Here is a 24,918-nt window from a genome sequence, read left to right as displayed (position 1 = left end):
CTTCTAAAACTGTAAGGTTTTATTGTCACTCACTGACTGAGAAAAAGACTTTTAACATCTTTTGTGCTGCTGGTTTTGTGTGTGTGTGCAAAATGTGCACAGGTGTGCATGAAAAATACACACTCTAACCTTGAACGCATTCATGGTAGAATTCTATCTTATACCATATCTTAGAAATGCCATATATTTGTGCATTGTAAATACCAGACAGTGAATGGTTGAATAGTATTCTATGCTATTGGAGCCTGAAAACAAATAAATCACTAGGGAAATTAGACAAACTTATCCAACTATTTCCAAAATAAAATTGAAGATTTAAAATGCAAGGAAACATGGATTCACTTTTTAGTTAGTAAACAAAGTATGGCCCCTGGTCTTCTGTCATAATTTATACTTCCAACTTTTATGTAAGGAACAGTCTGATCCCAGATTGGCAGGGTTCTTGATAAAAGGATGAAAGCATTTCATTTGAACACATTATTTTCCTGGACTTACACTACACTTACACTACAGTATTCTACAATACTTGGTAGTGTCTCTTGGTCACCCTATAGGCTGAAGTCACTTATAAAACACTGTGCTGAATTGCATTAAATTGTGCTACAAAGACCTGTCATTTTTTTTCAGTTTCTCTCCATAATCAAGATGCAGACAATAAGAAACGAAATACTGCCATTTGTGACAACATAGATGAACCTTGAGAATACTATGCTAAGCAAAATAAGTCAGTCAGAAGAAAGCTAAGAACCATACTTCATTCATATGTGGAGTATAAAACCAAAACTTGTAGACACACACAACAGTGTGGTGGTTACCAGAGGGTAGGGGCAGGGGCGTGGTTAGCAGAGGTCAAGGAAGGGCCCAATATTTGGTGACAGAAGGTGATTTGACTTTGGATGGTGGGCACACAATGCAATATACAAAACATGTATCATAGAAAGATACACTTGAAACCTATATGATCCTATTAATCGATGTCACTCCAATAAATTTAACTTAAAAAAGACCCGGCATTTCTCAGTGTGTCTCCATAATCAGCATGCAGACACAGTGCTCCATCTTCCCAAGCAGTCCTCCTACCAGGAACCGACTTTCCATCTCGTTCAGCGAAGGGGGCAAACCTGGCAGCTTTTGAAACAGTAAATGTTTAACTGGAGCTTCGTATTTCTATATCTCACAAAATGCCAGCTGTTTATACATTAAAGGCAGAAAATGCCTTATCAGGATCTTTGGAAGGCTTTGAATTGTGTGTTTTTAATCTTTATTATTATTTTTCTACAGTGCAGCTGGAAAAAAGTACTGAATGGTGAAACAAACCAAACAAAGCCCCCAAAATATACCAACAAGCTCTCACAATCTGTTTTGGTTGTGCCCTAGCTAGTTCTCATTTTCTGATATGATCAGTTCTATTACTCATACAATGGGAACATGCTCACCTACACAATTGCATGAAAAACAAACAGCAGCCCAGAAGCAAGAACTCATAAGGAGTTCTGTGCATCCTGGTGCAATGAGTTTCGAGATAAAACACATTAGGTTAGCCCATCCATCCCATGGAGACGTGTTTCTTTCATCCCACCTGAAGGCCACTCTTTTTTAGGATATTTTCTTCTCCTTTCCTTTTTTGATTGTCCCACCCCCACAGCAAGGGTTTGACAAATGGCTGTGGATCTTTTTCCACTGCAATGGCTCTCACATGAAAAAGAATAAAAATACACAGGTTTTGAAAGGGCAGAGAAAGAATATTTTTTACTGCTGGTAATCTCCCTATCTCACAATGTGCTTCATTGGACAATAGTTATTACTTTCTTAGCTCAATTAATCTCATTAACCTCAAGAATTTTAATTAACTTGACTAAAGTCAATGGAGGCTCCTTGTGTTTAGTAGAATTGTTTGGAGATGTACAGTGAGAATTAAAATTAGGTTAAGTCTCCAGCCTCATTAACAGTGCAAAAAGTGATTAGTAATATCTGTGTGTGTGTTAAGGAAAACATCTGTGCAATTCACTTTCCTGTGTTGAAAAACTGAGCAAACCTGGAGGCTATTCACCATAATTATAATAGTTTAGTCCCACTTATGTAAATTTTCAAAGAAATGCATATTCATTTGTGAATTATGCTTTTAACTCTAAACTTTCGGTCTTGTGATTTTGGGGTTATAAAATATTATTAAGGTAACAGTGGAGTAAGCTGATGTGCTCAAACTTTAATAAAAAACTGTCATTCAAGTCATTATGAGGATGAAGGAGGAAAAAGAGAACTATTTGAGCATATAATCTAACTTTTTATGTCCAACTTGCCTTTAAATTGTGACGATAATTTACTTGATAGGTGTAGATCTCAATTCCAATGCCCCTTTGTGCTAAGAAATAAACAAACTGCATTCCCATCAAGTGGATTTTTCTTGTTCTGATTCAGAACTAAGGATTTCTTTTCAAAGGTAGAAGATCAGACTTCAAGTATGCTAAATTTTCTCATGACTATAAACAATATACTTGCATATCACACAAGGTGTACTCCTATATCTAGGACCTATTTATTCTTATTTATATATTATAGCTAATATTTCATGCATCTGTTTTAAGCAGTTGAACATTTACACCATAAAAATGACATTATTAAGGCTGAAATCCTTTCCAAGATAAAAAGTTCTTTTACATAATACTTTTTTAGGACATTTAGAATTTTGTCATAACCCCAGAAATTAGTTGATATGAAAACATTAATGTACATGTTTGGTTATAACTCCCATTGGCTCCATTAGTCCACATGGTGTTATGAATATCAGGCAAGTTAAACCACACAACTGCATAATTTGATGTTCCATAAAATATCACAAGCAATGTAGCACTGGATGCTAAACAGAAATAACATTTTTGAGTTAATAAGAGCAGAAGGTCATGTGTATGATCTGTTATTCATTAGTCTTCATGGCAGCCCTCTTTGCCAAAATTTATTATGGTAGATAAAATATATTTTTGAAGCAAAGAATAAATATCTACTCTGTTTTCTGTAATTCATGTCCAACCCTTGGCAAATGCTGTTACTTTCCTACACATAGGTCAAGTTAATCCATACAGTCTAAAATGTTTATGAAACACTAAATTTCTGCTAGACACTGTGCTAAAGTCTAGGGTTCTCACAATATAGAACATCCAATCCTAGCCCTTTGGAAGCCACTATTAGAAGGAAAGGCAGGTGAGGTCTTCCTGACTGTGCTTTACTTCAAGTCATAGTTATCTCCACTTACATTTGCAGAGCCAGCTGCTCATCGGATGCTCCAATACCAGCAGCATCTGGCCATTAGCACTTCATTTCCCCTAACTGAGCTTCTGTGACTTTCCTTACACACAGTTAAGTGTGGTTTCCATGGCAGTGTGGCTCAGGCCCAGAGCCCCTCATCACAGTGCCCCAAGATGAAATTAATCAGGTGTCTGTGTTGCCCGTGGCAGCAATACAAATTGGCTTGAATTAGGCAGAAGAGCAAATGTATTGCCTAGGTTGCCAGGAAAGGCAGAGGTATAATTAGGGGGGATGCAACCAAGGGCTTGATGCTGCCAGGATTTGTTCTGTTTCAATTTCTACTTCTTTCTGATCATTAGCTTTATTCTGCCTCCAGCTTTTGCCACTAGGCCCAACAATGGCTATGACAACTCTCAATCCATATACTTAGGGAAACCAGTAGAGAAAAAAGATAGGGTCTCATTTTCCCATCTTGAAAATTCCTAGGAACATCTCTAAATTTCCTAGTTGGCACCAGCCCATCCTGGTCACCCACCGCTCCTGTGGCTGAAGGGACTAGTTCAAAAGTGGCCACATAAAAATCTCTATGGATGGAAAAGTTTCCCAGTCTCTGTATACTGCATAGGCCCCTTACATTTTTTTCTCCACAAGCTTTCCCACATGGACTTGAGGAATTGAGTTATGCCTCCTCATTTGGTGTAGAGATGACACCCCCACAGCTGAGCTCTCCCATCAATTATTGCTTTTCCTCCATCACTTGCAATTATTTCTAATCCTTTTTGATATCTATATCTGAGTCTCCATGTCAAAAATATCCTATTCCTTTCTTTTTGTTTAAATTATGTCTTCATGTACATAGTATGCATGAGACTATAAATCTGGCCAAGAGCATGGATTTGTCTATTTGAAATGGCTGTATGGAATTATTGCTCACTGCAGAAAAGATAGTGGGACTTAAAAAAGAATACAACACACCCCTATATTTTCTTTTTTTTAATCCTCACTCAAGGACATTTTTATTGATTTTAAAGAGAGGGGAAGGGAGGAAAAAAGAGAAGGAGATAAACATCGAATGGCGCCTTTTGTATGTATCCTGATCAGGGACCACATTCGCAACCTAGTCATGTGCCCTGACCAGGAATTGAACCCTCAGTCTTTGGGTTTGTGTGACACCAGCCAAGTGAGCCACACTGGCCGGGGCACACCTCTATATTTTTGAAGTTCATAAACTACCTTCATTTTGACCTAGTCTTTACATAACTAAGAAAGAGTGAAAAATACTGAGATCAACTCTAAAAATTTGATTTTCTAAATAGATTCCATATCTGTAGGTCTTATTTACTGTTTATACATTAACTAAAGTACATATTATAACTTAGTAAAGTGTTTACTTCTGTTAGGATATATATTTTTTAATTTTAAGAGTCAAACAAACAAAAATATATTACTCTAGCACAGACTGAGACATATTCAGTGCTTGAAAAATGCTTTTGATAACCCATGGACCCAGAGTGAGGGAACCCAGATCTGTAAACCCGCCCCTCAGCCTGCTGCAGACAGCAAGAACAGAAAAACCGGTTTGGCCAGTTTGAAACCAGCAAGAGGTTTTTTGGGGGTTGCTTGTGTTTTTGGTTTTTGTTTGTTTATTTGATTGATTTTTTTAAGTAATTTTTTATTTTTTTTATTTTTATTATTTTTATCTCTCAATTCCTTTTGCTTCTCTTTTCTTCTTTCTTGTTTTATTTCTTCTTCCTTTCTTTCCAATTTCATCTCTTCTACCTTCCTTAGTTTGCTTTTTTTTTTGAAATTCCCACCAATGAGACAAAAACACTTGGAACTGTGAAAAGACTAGAGTTGGACCCAAAGTGGGGGTATCCCAACAACTGAGACAGAGAGATAAATTTCACTTTGCTATTACAGAGAACCTGCAAGATATTGCATATTTGTATTATTATTTTTTCATTATTCTTATATCTTTTATTTGAAGAATATTTTTGTACTCCTTTCTGTTTAGTCTTCTTTGCTTGGATGATTATATTGCATTGTTTGACAGGTTTCCCCATTCTCTCTTTCACAGTGTATTGCTAATTTACTGTCCTTCACTTCACCTGTGTTCCATTAGCACACTACTGAAGGTCTGATTCCCGGTATCCTGATCTCATAGAGTCTGTCATATAGAATAGTATTTACAATAGCTGTTCCACATTATTGTAAATACTACACAACACTCCTTCCAGATCTTAGCCCACTTCACAGTTTCCTGAACTCCATTACTATAGTGGTTAACTCTATTCTCTCACACACTATACATATTTTCTACCCTTTATTCTCACCTTACCTCAGAATCTGACCTCCCACAACCACACTTGCTTTCTAGAACCAACTCAAAATCCTTCCCTCACCAACAAGAGTCTTTTCTTCTTTTCGTCCTTTCTAAAAAGTGGTTAGTTGGGTGGAAGATCACGGTTAATGCTATACATAGCCAAAGGATCTCCTATCTCTTCTTTACTGGCTACTACCGTAAATAGCATAGAAACTCTCTTGCTGTCTTAAAACATTTTGCCTCCCCCCTCCCACTGATCACAAAAAAGAGTAGATAGAAGTGGTGAACACCAGGATACCTGAAGGAGACTGCACCACTGTATCTCACAGGTATTCTACCATAGAAGTTCACACCATAAACCCAGGGAGTCAGAACAGACCAATTTAAGAAGCTGAGGCTGGCAAGAAGAATCTCACAAACAATGGGAGGACAAAGAAACAATCCCAAAATAAAAAGAAAGGAGGAAACCTCAGAAAGAATGCTAAATGAAATAGAGGCAATTCACCAATCGGATATTGAGTTCAAAGCAATGGTTATCGGGAAGCTCTATGAGCTCAGAGTGAATTACCAGAAACTACAGGGAAACTAAAATAAACTCACTGCAAACTATATCAACATGAAAAAGGAAATAGAAACTACCTAAAAGGGCCAAGAGGAAATGAAGAATACAATGTCTGAATTGGAGAACACTGTAGAAGAAATCAACAGCAGCATAGATGAAGCAGAAGACTGGATCAGGAAGCTTGAGTACAAAGTAGAAAAAAATCACCCAGAAAGAGCAAGAAAAGGAAAAGATGGTCAGAAAGAATGAAGAGGAATTAAGAGAAATACAAAACAATATGAAACATAACAATATCCGAATAATGGGGATACCAAAAGGAGAAGAAGAAGAGAAAGGGATAGAAAATCTATTTGAAAAAGTAATGATGAAAAATTTCCCTAATGTGATGAGAGAAAAAGTCACACAACTCCAGGAATCACAGAGACTCCCAATTAAGAGGAATACAAAGAGGCCCACTTCAAGACACATCATCGTTAAAATGGCAAAATTCCAAGACAAAGAGAGAATCTTCAAGGCAGCAAGGAAATAACACACAAGGGAGCCCCAGTAAGGTTAGCAGCTGACTTCTCAATGGAAATGCTCCAAGCAAGAAGAGAATGGCAAGAAATATTCTAAGTAATGAGAACCATAGGCCTGCAACCAAGGCTACTTTACCCAGCAAGGCTCTCATTCAAGATAGAAGACCAAATAAGGAGTTTCCCAGACAAAAGAAGTCTAAAAGAATACACCTCCAACAAACCAGCACTGCAAGAGATGTTAAAGAAACTGCTTTAAAAAAAGAAAGGGAAAGAGAGAGAGAGACACATGAACTCAGGTACAAAAATGGCAATGAATAAGTACCTATGAATAATAACCTTAAATATAAATGGATTAAATGCTCCAATCAAAAGACAGAATAGCTGAATGAATAAGAAAGCATGACCCACACATATGCTGCCTACAAGAGACCCACCTCAGGACAAAAGACCTACGCAGATTGAAAGTGAAGGGCTGGAAACAAATTTTTCAAGCAAACAGATAGAAAAATATAAACAGGGTAGCAATACTCATATCAGACAAAATAGACTTCAAAAAAGGGCCATAAATAGAGACCCAGAAGGTCACTTCATAATACTCAAGGGAAAAACATTTCAAGCAAGAAAATATTAACATCGTAAATATATATGCACCAATATAGGAGCACCCAAATACATAAAGTAAATCTTAGAGGACTTCAAGAAAGATACTGACAGTAACACAATTATACTAGGGGACTTAAACACCCCGCTGTCAAAAATAGATCTTTCAAACAAAATATCAGCAAAGATATTGTGGCATTGAACAATGCCCCAGATGAAATGGACTTAACTGATATATATTGAGCCCTTCATCTCAAAGAAGCTAAATACACATTCTTTTCAAATGCACATGGAACATTTTCAAAGATAAACCACATGATAGGACACAAAACAAGCCTCAACAAATTCAAGAAATTGAAATCCTCCCAAAGCATTTTCTCTGACCACCAGGAACTGAAACCAGAAACCAGCCCCAAGAGAAAAAAACTCCAAACACTCAAAATCATGGAGATTGAATACCATACTATTAAATAATGAATGGGTGGAGAATAAAATTAGGGAAGAAATCAAAAAGTTTCTGGAAAAAAATGAAAATGAACTCACAACAACTCGAAATTTATGGGACACAGCAAAGGTAGTCCTGAGAGGGAAGTTGGTAGTAATACAGGCCAACCTAAAAAAGATAGAAACATTTCAAACAAACAACCTAACCCTATGCCTGCAAGCACTCGAGGAACAACAACAAAGACAGCCCAGAGCAAGTAGAAGGAAGGAAATAACCAAGATCAGAGCAGAATTAAATGACATAGAGACAAAAAATACAATTCTAAGGATCAATGATTCCAGGAGCTTGTTTTTTTAAAAGATAAACAAAATCGACAGGCCTTTAAGCAGGCTCATCAAGATAAAAAGAGAAAGGGACCAAATAAATACAATCTGAAATAAAAGAGGAGAGATTACAACTGATACCACAGAAATACAAAGAATTGTAAGAAACTACTACGAAGAACTGTATGTCAAGAAATTTGAAAACCTAGGTGAAATGGACAAATTTCTAGAAAAATAGAATCTTCCAAAACTGAATGAGGAAGAAGCAGAAAGCCTGAACAGACCAATAACAAAAGAAATTGAAGCAGTAATCAAAAAACTTTGAACACACAAAAGCCCTGGACCAGATGGTTTCACAGGAGAATTCTACAAAACATTTAAGGAGGAGCTAACCCCTTTTCTTCACAGACTATTCCAAAAAATTCAAAATGAATTTTTGAATGGAAGACTCCCAAACTCTTTTTATGAAGCCAACATCATTCTAATCTCAAAAACCAGATAAAGACACAATAAAGAAAGAAAGCTTCAGGCCAATATCGCTGCTGAACATAGATGCTGAAATCCTCAAAAAAATATTGGCAAACTGCATCCAACAATACATTAAAAATATCATACACCTTGACCAAGAGGGATTCATCTCAGAGATGCAAGGATGGTTCAACATTCACAAATCAGTAAATGTAATACATCATATAAACAAAAGCAAAGACAAAAAACATGTGATCATATCAATACATGCAGAAAAAGCATTTGATAATGTACAGCACCCATTTATAATAAAAAACACTCAGCAAAGTGGAAATAGAAGGAGAATTCCTCAACATAGCAAAGGCCATATATGAGAGACCTACGGCCAACATCATACTAAATGGGCAAAAACTAAAAGCTTTTCCACTAAGATCAGGAACAAGACAAGGTTGTCCACTTTCACCCCTTCTATTCAATATAGTATGGGAAGTCCTAGCCACAGCAATCAGACAAGAAAAGGAGATAAAAGGCATCCAAATTGGAAAGAAGGAAACAAAACTTACTATTTACAGATGACATGATAGTGTATCTAGAAAATCCTATAGACTCCACCCCAAAATTACTCGACCTAATAAACAAATTTGGCAAAACAATGGGATACAAAGTCAATATCCAGAAATCAAAGGCATTTTGTATACCAACAATGAAACAGCAGAAGCATAAATTAAGAAAAAAATCCCATTCGATATAGTAAGAAGAAAAATAAAATACCTAGGAATAAAACTAACTAAAAAGGTAAAAGACCTGTATGCAGAAAACTACACAACACTGAAGAAATAAATCAAGAAAGACACAAACAACTAGAAAAGTATACCGTTTCATGGACCAGAAGAATTAACATAATCAAAATGTCCATACTACCCAAAGCAATTTACAGATTCAATGCAATACCTATTAAAGAACCAACGGCATGTTTCACAGACATAGAACAAATGCTTCAAAAATTTATATGGAACCATAAATGACCCTGAATAGCTGCTGCAATCTTGAGGAAGAAAAGCATAATAGGAAGGATCACAATACCTCATACCAAACTGTATTACAAGGCCACTGTAATCAAAACAGCCTGGTACTGGCATAGAAACAGGCACATGGACCAGTGGAACAGAACAGAGAGCCCAGAAATAAACCCAAATCTCTGTAGTCAATTAATATTCAACGAAGTGGGCAGCAACATAAAATGGAGTAAAGATAGCCTCTTCAAGAAATGGTGTTGGGAGAACTGGACAGCTATATGCAAAAAAAATGAAACTCGAGCACCAACTTACACCATACAACAAAATCAATTCAAGGCACATAAAAGACTTAAATATAAGCCATAACACCATGAACGTCCTAGAGGAGAACCTAGAGGAAAATCTTAGATATTTCACACAGCAACATTTTTACTGATATGTCCCCTAGAGGAAGGGACATAAAGGAAAGAATAAACAAATGGGATTTCATCAAAATTAAAAGCTTCTGCATAGCTAAAGAAAACAGTATTAAAATAAAAAGAGAATCAACTGTATGGGAAAACGTATTTGACAATGATACCTCAGACAAAGCTTTAGTCTCCAAGATATATAAAAGAACTTACATGACTCCACCCTATGAAGACAAGCAACCTAATTTAAAAAATGGGCAAAGAACTTGAATGGACAGTGTGAGGAGGACATATGGAGGATTCAGAGACACATGAAAAGATGCTCAGTATTGCTAGCTATCAGAGAGATGCAAATTAAAACTACAATGAGATACTACTTCACACCAGTCAGAATGGCCATCATAAACAAAGCAACAAACAACAAGTGTTGGAGAGGTTGTAGAGAAAAGGGAACCCTAGGGCACTGTTGGTGGGATTGCAGACTGGTACAACCACTATGGAAAACAGTATGGAATTTTCTACGAAAACTAAAAATATATTCAGCTTTTGACTGGGCAATTCCACTGCTGGGATTATACTGCTGAGAACCCTGAAACACCAGTCCAAAAGAATCTATGCACCCCGATGTTCATAGCAGCACAATTTACAATAGCCAAGTGCTGGAAGCAACCTATGTGCCCATTAGTAAATGAATGGATCAAAAAACTATGGTACATTTACACAGTGGAATTCCATGCAGCAGAAAGAAAGAAAGAGCTCCTACCCTTTGCAACAGCATGGATGGAACTGGAAAGCATTATGCTGAGTGAAATAAGCCAGGCAGTGAAAGACAAATACAATATGATCTCACCTTTAACAGGAACCTAAACAACAACAACAACAAAAAAAAACAAGCAAGCAAAATACAACCAAAGACACTGAAATAGAGAAGAGGCTGACAATGTCCAGAGGGTAGAGGGGAGGGAATTTCAGGGGAAAAGGGGAAGGGTTTACAGGAACAAGTATAAAAGACACATGGACAAAAACTAAAGGGGATGGAAATGAGAGGGAGTGGGGAGGGCTGGGAGGGTGGGCTTGGATGGGAGTAAAAGACAGAAAACTGTACTTGAACAACAATTAAAATAAAATAAAAAGAAACAAAAATAAATCAAATTTTAAAATGCTTTTGACTAAAATTATTTCACTATGCAAAAATCCTATTCACTTTTGCTAAATTTTGACAATACCTTTTGGTCATCACTTGTCCCACATGACTCTTGACACAAAAGACTTTCCGTGTCTGAATGCCTACACCACACGTAGCTTCTCCATTCCATCCAACTGTTGCATTGAGGGCAGTAACCGACGTGTCTTCTGAACAGGGGCCCCAAGGTGATGTCTCCCAGTAGAGTTGCATACAGGAATGGTCATTGCATGTGCGGTATTCTTGGAGGGCCTGACTGGGGGGGCATGGTTTTCCACCTGCAAAAATCAAAATAAAAAAGAATACATAAATGTTGTTACTTTTATTAACGTGTTGCTGTTGTTATTACTGTTCTTATGTTTGTTGTTTTGGCTGTTTTTGTGGTCTAGAAAAACAGCCTTTTTTGGCACAGCTGCCCAAAGGCCTGGGCCACTGCACTCTTTCTCCCACTTTAAGGCCATGGGTCTTTCACCTTGAATAACAATCTAAGAACAATATATCGTGCCATTCTCTACATAACAGGGAATAGCACATGTCAATCATATTTTTAAAAAATGAGTGATTCGACTGTCCACCTCTGAGTCATGTATCTCTGAAAGGAACTCCCAACATTTTTAATTTAATATTACTAGGCCTACATAAATTAGCAGTTAGATAAAATAGCCCACAAAGTCAAGTGGCTATTAGAGCAAACACACACACATTGCTTCTATACGGTCTCTCTTTCCAAAGAGAGTGTTATTTTTTATTAGAGTAAGATTTTAAAACACCCACCCTCCAACAAGCAGTGCATTTTACTGCAATTTGAGAAACCAAAAGTCTCTGATGAAGTTTGGCAAAAGAAAGCCCACCCTTAAACTCTAAAATGATGTCTGACTACATGTTATTCCCTGGCTGGGAGACCAGACAGATGTGGATCCTCACATTCTTGGGTGAGTCAGACAATCAAATTTCATTACTGTCTTTTCTTTCATATTTTTATACCCATGTAAGAACTGGTATTTGTCTAAGTATTGATTTTTTCCTGTTCTTCCACACTATAATGTTTTATTCAGTGGGCCAAATGCTCAAGAAGATTTGTGACTTTGGTTTTGTTATTCTTGTTATTTTTCCCTATTAAATTCTACAGACTTTTTTCCTCCTTCCAAAAATATAAAAGACAACAAGGAGAGGCAACTACATTTTAAGAATATAAAAATCTTCATTTATCTTGACCCTGGCCCCTTTTCTTGGCATCACAAAACAGAATCTTATTTAAAAGGGAGCTCCTTGCAGTCTGTGGCCTTACTGCCTTGCTGTTCCAACTGAGCTGTAGGCAGACAAAGCCAAAGGAGTGCCTGAGAGAAACACTGCATGTTGTCTGGAGACAGAGCCCATTGTAGAAATGATAGGAACAGCTGTTACATCATTTTTTTCTGATGTCATCATTTACATTCTCATTGCACATTTTAGCTTTTGAAAGCCATTTTTGCAGGCGTCATTCTTTTCCCTCTCACTACATGGCAGTGTGACATATCAGAAAATCAGGGCACAGGGATCAGGCAGCTTGCTGATATCACCAGCAGTTCCCAGGTAAGAAGCCATGACTCTTAAGTCCTAATTTGGAACTCTTCTTACCAGATATTTACCAGTTACGTTCCCAACTTCATGAGCTATCTGAAACTGGATGTGAACCAATCAAACTTTGTTTTCTTCTCTAAACAAGTATAATGAAAAAATAATACAGAATAGACTAAAACAATTCTTGTAAAGACCAGAACCCATCAGAGATAAACTTGAAGATTAAAAAGACTCATTGCAAGGAAAGGCAAGTTTTCATTTGGATTCATGGAATGTAGATATCACTTTTATGAGGCCTCTTCCACCACATTACCTTCACAATTGCCTGTTGGAAAACAATAATTGGGCAACCGATTTCAGTAAAAATTTTACTCCTGCTTACCTTCTCCAGCCAATGCCAGGATAGTCCTTAACCTGGTCTGTTTCCCATCTGAGTTTTTATTTGAACAAGACTGGGAGCAGGATGACCACTCTGTCCACTCACTTATCACACAATCCATCCTGCAGGGAATTTCACAAGCTATCCATTCCGGAGGAGAAGATGCTGGGCAGAGATTCCCTGATACATCTTCTCCTGTAATCAACCAGATCAAGACAGAAGTGGGTTAACACACAAGTGAGGCCAGTCTGGGGAACATTTAGGTCCATTGCTTCCTTTACTACTTCAGTTTAGCTTAGAAGACTTCACCTGGTGCCTAAACCAATAAAGATCAAAATATGATGGTTTCTTTGGCCATTCATAAGAGTTATGTCATGAAAAACTGCCAGGAGATCACTGGGCATTTAGAAAGGTAGATATCACAGGAAAACTGACACTTGTCATCCTTCACGGGCACAGAATGGGCTTCTTCCAGCAACAATGTAGCCATAGATGTCTGGAGACAGACATGACAGAGACATTACTGACAACCACATGTAACAAGTATATGTTTTTCTATAAAATGGGGGTCAGAAGAGTCAGTTGGCCTAAAAAAAGCATAAGCATATTATGCTGGCATTCTATTCTACCTTATAAAAAATAATTTCATAAATCTAATTTTCTGATATGTGCTTTTGCCTCCAAATATGTAACTTAAGCAAAATTATTACACCATTATTTTTTTATTCTATTTGTTCATAGTATAAGATAATCCAAAAGCATAGTAAAAATGGTTCTGTGGCCAAATAATATAATGTGTTCAAACAAAAGTTGAAAATCAGTCCAAAATTCTTCCTAATGCATTTACTATTGCCCATTTAAATGAGCTAATGAGTTACTTTATATATATATAAATATAGTTAACACATATACATTTATATATTTACAACATTTATATTATAAGTGTATATATATCACTTATAATAAGATAAGTGATATAAGTTTAGATATAAGTTTAGCTTATATCTAAACTTATAGATATAAGTTTATATCTATAAACTTATAGATATAAGTTTATATCTATACACTTATAATATAAATATATAGTTTTGGAGTGAGAAAGTTTTAAATGGATTCCCAGCTCAGGCCTGTGTGAGGCCTAACACAATTAACAGGTGTTAGGACTAAGGAGTTCATATCTAAGTTACTAATCCATATCCCGAATGATGACCATGTTTTTTTAAAAAAACCCTCTTTTAGGTTATTTCCTCCCTAGTTTAGAGTTAATATTCTTCTTTATAGGTAATAATTCAACTTTTCCTCTACCCCCATCCCCCTTCACGATCATGCCGTAAAAACAGAAGACACAAACAATAGTCATAGCGTTTGCAGTTTGAAGGTACAACATAAAGTATGGAACGGCAGCTCTAGGAGGAGGCTGTTTGTGCGACTTCATGCCTGTGGAATGTTCGTGTCATAATCTGACATAAAAAGAACTGCAGAGAGGATTAATATTCATACGGTGTCTCCCTTGTGCCAGGCACTGTCACTGCAGGAAACTCCCGAGCAGTGTGAGCGAGCCATCCCCTTTCACAGACAAGGCGTCAGTGGCTCTGGAAAGAAAACGTGGTCAGGGCCACGCAGGCCTGAGCTGGGAATCCGTTTAAAGCTTTCTCACTCCAAAACTTCTGCTCTGCCCTTTGACCGTGCTGCATCTAATTTCGGGGAGATGGATATTCCCTTTCCGAGGAAGGGAACACAACAACGTGACTGTAGGCGAGGCTCTGCCTGGAGAAGAGTGCACTGCTGGTATCTACATTCATATTTGTAAATGAGGCCAGACTCACTGCCCTTGAAGTGCAAATACAATTTTTCAAGCATATGATGAGAAGTAATAGATATTCTAGTGGATAATCAAGCTGAAAGACCAGTTCCAATCATTCTCTTTTTAGCCTCAATTTATTTTCAGATTGACTCTACATTGCATGTTCTCTACACAGACACACACACACACACACACACACAGCTAATGGGTAGTGCTTTTCCAAGTACAGGGGGAGGCAGGCCAAATAAAACACCCAAATTACATCTAATAAAAATTTAATTACTGTGTTTGTGATTATTATTAGCAACATTTGTATACAAAACACTTTAAGACACTGTCTTGCAAAGAACACTTTGAGGAACAAAAGATAAAAATGAGAAGGGCTAAGGTACTGGGTTAAATTATTAAAATGGTCTAATTACAAAAGAACTTTTCTGAGTTTTGAAAATGCCAATGTACAGTGTAAATTTCCTAGGGTGAAAATGGTATGCAGGTTTGTCAACCTTATTTGACCAACGCCATCCTTTTTTGAGGAACATCCATCTCCAAAACAATATTTTTATTACTATGTTTTGAGAAAACTCTGCTTTCAAGAGTTACATAATTATCAACTATTTAAGGAGCACATTGCACATCTATGGCATATGATGGTGTATAAGTGAAAGTAACTGTTATTTATCCCATTAAAACTCATAGCTAGTAACAGAAATGAGCTATAAACACATGAGACTAGAACCATCTCCAGAAGTAAATGCCGAGCTACAAGTGTGTGTTTCAAACAGGAAACACTACAGCAATTCAGGGAAGAAAGAGGTGGGCCTCTGGGGGTTTAGCATGACAGCAGAAGGCTTTCAACATGGAGAAAGAGAAAGGTTGAGGGTTGGTGGCAATCACAGTGGGTATTTCAGGAATCAAAGTGTCAACAAAGGTGTAATGGGAGAAAAATGCAAGGTATTTGGAAGACAGTTAATGCTGAAGCTGCATAAGGAAAAGAATGTCCATGTTGGAAGATTTACTGCATATCCAATTTTGAATGATTTAGACTGACACGAATTCTTTTTATATTTCTTCCTTCTTTAAACTCAGCTGCTGGGGTATCCCATGACCCAAATTTAACATCCTCCCTAGTCATCATTCAACACCCTTAGTATTCACTTCGGGTTCCCCAATGCTTTTTAAGCCTAAGCTTTCATATAAACTGATAAGCACATTTTTAGTGAACCTAATGTCAAACCTCCACCAACATTTTGATACCTTGTTTATGCAGACTAATTTAGAAATTAGAGCAAAGAGAAGAGCTTCTCCTTGAGGGAGCCATACTAATAGTCACAAGCATCCTCCGAAATATGTGTTTGAGTTATTTTATACAAAATTTTATTTGGAAAAGAAAGCTGCACAATGAGACCTCGTCACTGGGTGCCCTCATCTGACACACTTAGGTTTCCCAAGAGGAATCTTAGCAGCATCTTCCCCTGAGTATATCACTTAACATCTTTGGACCTTAGGTATTTCATCTGATAATGAAATGATGTTTACCTTTCAAGGATACAATAAGGATTATAAACCATTTATGCAATATACTTAGCAAGATGTCCCACACAAAGAGGACTCTCAATATACAGGAACTTTAAAAATGTCCTTTGCAAAGATGTATACCACAAAAACTCAATGGCCTTATTCATCTGAAAAATCTAGATATTTATGCCATAGCTTTGGAAAGCACCATTCATACATATGTACAAATAACTACCAACAACTTCGCAGGCTGCTTCACACAAAATATAAAAACTATTTATAATTTTCATATTATTTTATTTACATGGTCAGCTAATCTAAATGATTTATGAGCCAGAAATAAAGCACTTGTGTCTGAATAACCTCACCTGCCCATCTGCCATGGTATAATTATTTTCCCATTGCACAGAGAGAACCCACCTCAGAAAAGGAGCATTCATTCTCCTGTTTTCATTTTCTTAGGTGGATCAATGAGACCAATGGAAATCTCAAGCAAACATGGAAAATAAAGTAGAACATAGCACAGAAATACAGCCGTTAACAGTAATTTTCACTAGCAGTGATCACCTAATATCATAATAAAATAGAATATATTTAAGAAGAAAATTGAATTCATCTTAAAATAAAACTATAAAATTACTCCCAGCCCTCACGAGCTTCTCAGGATCAATATAGACAAAATCTACATTCTCTCCTCATGGAGGAGACTTCTTTAAACCAGTTGTGATTCTGAGAATATGGGATATGGTGCTGCTTCAACCCTGTCATTCAGTAATTTTTTAAAATAATTGAATATGCTGAATCCACACTACACAACATGAACCATTTGAGAGTAAATACTAATGGCATTAAGTAAATCACAGTGTTGTGCAACTACTGCCTCTACGTAGCTTCAAAACATTTTCATTTTCTAGAGCAAAATCCTTTACCTACAACACACTTTCTCCCCACTACCCACTCTCCTCACTCCTTAGCAGTCAAGTTGTGTTCTCTGTTTATGGAATAAATTATTATGAATATTTCATGTCAATGGAATCATATAAATTGTGATGTTTTGTGATGACTTCTTTTGCTAAGCATAATATTTTAGAGATTCATCTATGTTATAGCATATATCACTACTTATTACATTTTATGATAAAATAATATTCCATTATAGGTGCATACCACAATTTCTTATCCATTCATCTGTTGATGGAAATCTTTTAGCTGTTATGAATTATGCTGCTATGAGCACATTTATACAGGTACATGTTTGAGTACCTATTTTCATTTTTTCTGGTATGTATCTAGGAGTGAAATTTTATGATCATATCCATTGCTAATTTTTGTTTGTTTGTGATTCTGGAAACTGTGGGACAGTGGCCAGATGACCAGCTATGTGCTATAGTTTACACTCCTATTCTTATGCTTGACCATTCCTGAAAAAAAGCAAAAGTACTTAGATGAGAGAAAGATTCTTGAGCATATCAACATACTTAAGACTCCCTAACATTTTTTCCAGTTCAAATGCATATGCTACATTAAGTTTAAATGCCTACTGACATTCTACAGCTAGTAGTCAAGCAATTGTGTAAATTTAACATGAATACAGCTCTCATAGTTTGGGCTTTCTACATCAAGCTAATGTTTAAATCATACAAATGCTATATACTATAGTCTGTGATATTTGTTGTTTTGTGACTTCTAAAGAAATAAAATTTAATTTTGTGAACTACTATCTATCTTTTATAACAATAGAACAAACAACCATAATTCTTACTTGTCCCACCTAGACTATAGGTGTCCAAAAAAAAAAAAAAGATGCAGACAAAAAAGAAAGAGAAACCCAGAGAGCCACAAATCTACAGTATGATTTGAATAATATACCAACATTTTGTCATTGTACAAATTTCAAATTACCATACTCTTCCAAAAATAATTCACTCTCGGTATTTTGTGAATGTTTCCCTTTGTATACTATTACACCACCTATGAGAAAAATGAAGGTTATTGAAAATACTCTACCTGTCATAAGCTTTTATGTTCTATTTAAATCTTGGAAAAGAATGCCAATAAACATTGATCAAATGCTTATTGACAGCTGAGTAAGACTTCAACAGACAATACGTAGCAAATTTCCTAGAATTCATATGTACTTAATTCCACTTTTAAAATGTAAATGTTATCTCCTTACAGGGAAGTAGCTTGTAGCCCCTTCTGGATTGACACTCTAATCATCTAAGAAAATGTTTACACTGCATACCAATATAATATGAAGCAAAGCTAAGGGCTAGACGGAGGCTATCTGTGTGCAACAATGCAATGCCACCATTGCAATGAACATTTCTGCTTGCTAATTTCACTATATATATGATGCTTATCTGGTTATGTAGTTTACACATATAAGAAGACATATAAAGAAACCTGATGTTAAGTAATCACATTCATAGTAACAAAAAACCCAACTGCCCTAAAATAACACCAATACCTTGTATTTGGGTAAGACTGGGCTATATTACAGTACATGTAGTGATTTAATGAATATCTATGATACTATTATGGACAGTTTAAAAAAGCCTTGCTCAAAGTCATGTAACTAGTGAGAGTCTGAGCTGGAACTGGAAAAGCTATCTGTTAGACATCAAAGCTATATTCTCTCCATTATGCTGTATTGCTTCCTGGTTCAATTCTCACATGTATCATTCCCATTACATTACTCTTAGCTGATGCCAAACCATAAAGAAGGGATATTTTACAACTGTCAGTTTCTCAGGAAATTTAGTATTGAAAAGGTAAGTGAAATGGAGTGGGCGCCTTGATTATTTGGGAAATGCATCAGGGAATGGGGCAGAAAGGACAATACCTTTCAAAAATAGAATAAATATGCAGACGAAACAGAGCTCAGAATAGAGATATGGAAGAATAAAGCAGGATGCAAGAACAAATAGAGGAACATAGGGACATTCAGCAGCAATAGTACAATATATAATGAAATAACGTAATAATCAGGCAAAGATGCTCACAAAAGGAAATGCAATAAAACTTTAACCGCTGACTAAAAATGGAGAAAATGTAATGCAAATACTAAAATGAACATGAAGGAAAATTCAAAACAAATGTTAAAAAGACAATAGTAGATAGCAAATAATAACAGCTAAAATGGGAAAACAATCTTTCCAAATTAAACATGTTTACAGAAGCCAGCCATTAGCTGAAATTTCATCTACATAGCTTGTGAGCTATTGTTTCAAAAGCCTGTATAATTGAGTAGCTGTATCGAGGCCCTCAGCACACAGTGCCATACTAACAGCAGCTGACACTTGGTCACACAGAATCTACCCAGCACACCATTATAATATCTAGACCTGACTCCAAACTAGTTCCCATTTCCTGGGGCAGCCTATACTTCCACATCTCAGGACACACAGGGATTTCAGGATCACCACCATGTCGTAAGTAGGCCTGAGGAGAGCAGGTTGGGAGGGTGGGTACCTGCGAGCTCAGGTGCACTCTATGACGAAACACAGCACGTCACTGTCTCACTACTGATGCCTGTCCCTTTATGTTGGGGCACTACCCTGTACAACTCTTCCTGAAGTCCCAAACAGGGGAATGAGGCACTGGCCTCTCTGCTTTGCTTTCTTTTTAACCTCTCTAAATGTCCATAGTTTTCAGTTCTTCAGCCCAGCATTTCATCTGCAGAATGAGACAGAGGCAGGGACCCTAATCCATGCATGTCTTTTCCATATCCTCACTAGGCACTGCCTTTCTGACCCAGGAAACTGGCCAATGTAGGATCCTGGATTATGTGAAAACTGCATCCTGAGTGCTTTTCCTCCCATCTTGATATCTGAAGAGAGCTTTTATCCCCTATGCCTGCCTCTTGCATGTGGTTAAGACTGGTTTTTAGAATTATTTTCTTAATTAAGCTTCAAGAATCCATTTTCAAGCACTGACTTCCTCTGTCTGTTTGCATTCAAGGAATAATCCTAACTCTTTTGGACACAGTGGATAGGTCAGAAATCAACAAGAGAGCAGGGGTCCTGTCTAAGAAGGCACAGGTGCCCACTAAAGAAAAAATACCACACTGACATATCTCAAAATACAATCTGAAGACATTTTATTAGTGTAGAAACTGTGTTTCTCCTGAGAATTTTATAGAGAGAGTGTAATTTTAAAAATATGAACCCAGAATGACAATAATGGAATAGATGACCTCTGTAACAGGGTATACTTCTTCAGAATGAATACTCTGGAAGAAATAAACAGTGCATTATGAACAGAATATTTGGTGAAGAATTGTAACATCTGGATAGGTGTTCTGGCTTTAACACCTAAATATCAGAAAAATGAAAAGAGAATCAACCATATAGGAAAATATATTTGCAAATGATACCTCAGACAAGGGTTTGATCTCTAAAATACATAATACATAAAGAACTCCCACAACTCCACTCAAAGAAGACAAACAACCCAATTTAAAAAAAAATGGGAAAAGGACCTGAATAGACACTTCTCCAAGAAAGACATACAGAGGGCCCAGAGACATATGGAAGGATACTTAGCATTGCTAGCCATCAGAGAGATGCAAATTAAAATCTCAATGATATACCACACACTGGTGAGAATGGCCAACATAAACAAATCAACAAGTGCTGGCAAGGTTGTAAAGAAAGGGGAACCTTGTATACCGTTGGTGGGAATGCAGACTGATATAGCTACTCTGGAAAACACTATGGAATTTCCTCAAAAAACTAAAATTGAAACTGCCTTTTGACCTGGCAATTCCACTGCTGGGATTATACCCTAAGAATCCCAAAACATCAATTCAAAGAACCTATGCACCCAATGTTCATAGCAGCACAATTTACTATAGCCAAGAGCTGGAAGCAACCTAGGTGCCCATCAGTAAATGAATGGATAAAAAAACTATGGTACATATATATACACAATGGAATTCTATGCAGCAGAAAGAAAGAAGATCCTACTCATCGCAACAGCATGGATGGATCTGGAGAGCATTTGTAAGTGAAATAAACCAGGCGGTGAAAGACAAATACCATGTGATCTCACCTATGAGTTGAACCTAATCAACAAAACAAACAAGCAAGCAAAATAGAACCAGAGACATTGAAATAAAGAACTGACAGTAAACAGGGGGGATGTGGAGGGGATAGTGGGGAAAAAAGGAGGAAGGGTCATCATGTTCCTACATGTATAAAGGACACAAGGACAAAGAGTAGGATCAAGAGTGGGAAGTTGGGATGACTGGGGTGGAGGGGGATGGTTGGGAGGAAATGGAGACAGCTGTACTTGAACAACAATAAAAAAGAGAGAAATAATTTTTTTAAAAAAGTAATAAAACCATATTATAAAGAGAGGGGAAATAAAATGCTCACCCACCCAGAAAACTTAGGATGAGAAAATATTTCTATAACTGTCTTAAAGAAAATGCACTTCAAGGAAAAGCATCAGCGTGTCCTTGGGGTCAGCAGAGGACAGGGAGAGAGTGTAGAAAATGGCATGACTGTGCTTACCAGTATCTATGCAGTAGAGCACAGGCCTCAGGGTTAGTGTGATGGTCTTAGTTGTGAGCTTAGAAAGACTGAATGAGTCAAAAGTCAAGAGCCCACTTCATTGACCCTCATTGCAAAAGCTTGCAGAAGATGGCCAGAAAAAGAAGCAAATGTGTGTGGGGAAAGACAGCATGTGGAGCAGGTGGTGCGCATTTATCCACCAAGTTTTGACATTAGTTCCAAAGTCTGGAGACTCAATTCCAGCCTTCATGGAGCTGTTACTGTACTGATCAATTGGTACACACTGGACAAGGCTTTACAGGGAACTAAGACAGACCTGGACACAAAGTATGTCGAAGAGGATGCCACAGTCTAGAAAAGGACATAGGATATACTAAGCCATTTGCCACAGGACAAAATAACCATTCACAAAAGTAACTGCCTGCTACACTCTGAGAATCTTAAGAGCAGGACTGTATTTTCTACATCTTTATATGGCCTGCAAGAGAGTGCCTTGATTACAGTAGGTGCTTATAGATGGATGGTGTTTGAATAACCCAAGGAAGAATCTCATTCTATAACACGGAGTTGCATGAAAAAGCAGAAAAGACAGAAAGAAACCCATTTTCCTGGGAATAATGGGAAGGCTTGGAACTGGCTGACAGTTCCAAAATAAAACATGCCCAGGTTAAAAAAAAAAAGAAAAGAAAAAAACCTACTAAAATGTGACCTGGCAAAATTGTTAAGCCTAAGGCTTCAGAGGTCTGAGTAAGTGAATAAAGGACCACTACTCTCACCCCTGATTACATCACTGGGTCTGCTGATGAGTCAAAGAGGCTAATGTAAAATAATACTCCAGAAATGGCAAAGCACCATCTATATATAATGTGGCTTTTTATTACTGGTGAAAAAGGAAGTGAAGGACATTCTACATAAAAAAATGCTTTGTGTGAAAAATACCAGTTCCATTCTCATCTCATCTGTCTTAGCTTGAAAAATAAAAGAGGAATTGAAATTATTGTAAAGGCAGAAATAATATTACTCATTTCATCTATCTATTTATCTACCTATATCTATCTATCTAGCTAGCTAGTTAACTATTCAGAAAAGGATTTGAACCAACTTCAACATGTATAAAAAGTACTTCAAGTTGTCTAGAACTTTTCAAATATTGGGAAATCAATATTTTAAAGTTAAATTGGATAAATCAATAGAGAAAAGTAATAGTACATCAGAAAGAATGCTCATTTCTTTCTGTAATTAAACTTCAGAAATACATTGCAATGCCTATAACTGGGAAATATATCTTAATTTATATAACTATCTACTATAATTGTGCAATTAAGATGTTTTTAATTTATCTGTGATAAATAATAGTGCAAAAACAGTCTTGACCATATTGTTGATTGTTTCCCTAAGATCATCTTTCTTGAAATGGAAAGACAAAGTCAAGGGATTCAAGGGATGTGAACTTCATTAAAGTTATTTCACAAAAATGTTGCCAATTGTTTTTATTATTATTTTTTACTATTGTCCAACTTTAAATTTTTTTAATTTATTTAATTATTTTTCAAGTACAGTTTTCTATTACTCCCATCCCCCCCCGTGTTTCCCCCCTCACTCCCATTTCCATCCTTCTTAGTTGTTGTCCATGTATCCTTTATATTTGTTCCTCTAAATCCCTTCCCTATTTCCCCTGAAATTCCCTTTCCTCTCCCCTCTGGTTGATGTCCCCCTGTTCTCTATTTCAGTGTCTTTGGTTATATTTTGCTTGCTTGTTTGTTTTGCTGTTTAGCTTCCTATTAAAGGTGAGATCATATGGTATTTGTCCTTCAACATCTGGCTTATTTCACTCAGCATAATGCTTTCCAGTTCCATCCATGCTGTTGCAAAAGGTAGGAGCTCCTTCTTTCTTTCTGCTGCATAGAATTCCACTGTGTATATGTACCATAGTTTTTTGATCCATTCATTTAATGACAGGCACCTAGGTTGCTTCCAACTCTTGGCTATTGTAAATTGTGCTGCTATGAACATTGGGGTGCATATGTTCTTTGGGATTGGTGTTTTAGGGTTCTTAGGATACACTCCTAGCAGTGGAATTGCTGGGTCAAAAGGCAAGTCCAATTTTAGTTTTCTTAGCAAATTCCATACTGTTTTCCATAATGGTTGTACCAGTCTGCAATCCCACCAACAGTGGACACACAATAAAATCCATTCTTTGTGTTGTAAAGTCCTAAGGTTTTTAGCCAATGCATCAAGTCTTGTTTCTACTACCACAATCATAGCACAGAACAGTTCTGTCACCATAAAAATTTCCTTGTACTGCTCCTTTGGAATTGGCCTTTTCCCCTCAATGTTAATGTAGAGAAACTCCTGATCTCTTTTTTGTCTCTATAGTTTTTGTTTTTTTACCCCTCAGGATGTCATAAAAATGGAATTACATAGCACGTAGCCTTTGTAGAAAAGTGTATTTGAGGTTCCTCCATGTTGGTACATGCATCAACAAATCATTCTTTTTTGCAGCTGAGTAGAATACCATCACATGGATGTAGCACATTCTGATTATCCATTCTGCTGCTGAAGAACATTAAGATGTTTCCACATTTTCATAATTATCAATAAAATTATTGGTGAATATAAATTTTTACTTATTTTGAGTAAATAACTAGGAAGGTTATTGCTGGGTCATATATGTGTAGTTTTTATAAAAAACTACTATTGTACCTATCTAAATGATTATTATAAAAAGATGACAAATAACAAGTATTGATATGGATATGGAGAAAAAGGAACCCTTGTGCAATACTGGTGGTAGTGTAGATTGTCATAGTCACTATGGAGGTTGTGCAAAAAATTAAAAATAGAACTAAGCCTTGGTGAAGTACCTCAGTTGGTTAGAGCATTGTCCTGCATCAAGGTTGCTGGTTCGATCCCTGGTCAGGTAACATACAAAAAGCAACCAATGAATGCACAAACAAGTGGAATAACAAATCAATCTCTCTCTCTTTCTCTGTACCCCTTCTTTCTCTCTCTCTGAAAATAAAAATAGAACTATCATACAATCAAAATTC

General features: G+C 36.7%; 1 protein-coding gene across 1 annotated transcript in view; it reads right to left on the bottom strand.

Moving 5' to 3' along the window:
* THSD7B (thrombospondin type 1 domain containing 7B) overlaps positions 1–24,918 on the bottom strand; it is a 618,064-nt gene that overhangs the window by 413,498 nt on the left and 179,648 nt on the right. Inside the window, exons 7-8 of the mRNA XM_037030021.1 lie at positions 13,034–13,225; positions 11,135–11,369 (exon numbers count right to left, since the gene is read on the bottom strand). Of these exons, the coding sequence (XP_036885916.1) occupies positions 11,135–11,369; positions 13,034–13,225 (427 nt within the window). The remainder of the gene's footprint in view (positions 1–11,134; positions 11,370–13,033; positions 13,226–24,918) is intronic.

This window comes from Sturnira hondurensis, unplaced genomic scaffold (genome assembly GCF_014824575.4).
Source record: "Sturnira hondurensis isolate 20B ecotype Veracruz unplaced genomic scaffold, ASM1482457v3 Scaffold0000256, whole genome shotgun sequence".
NCBI lineage: Eukaryota > Metazoa > Chordata > Mammalia > Chiroptera > Phyllostomidae > Sturnira > Sturnira hondurensis.
The sequence above is the reverse complement of the archived record's forward strand: the minus strand, read 5'-3'. Positions and strand labels throughout refer to the sequence as shown.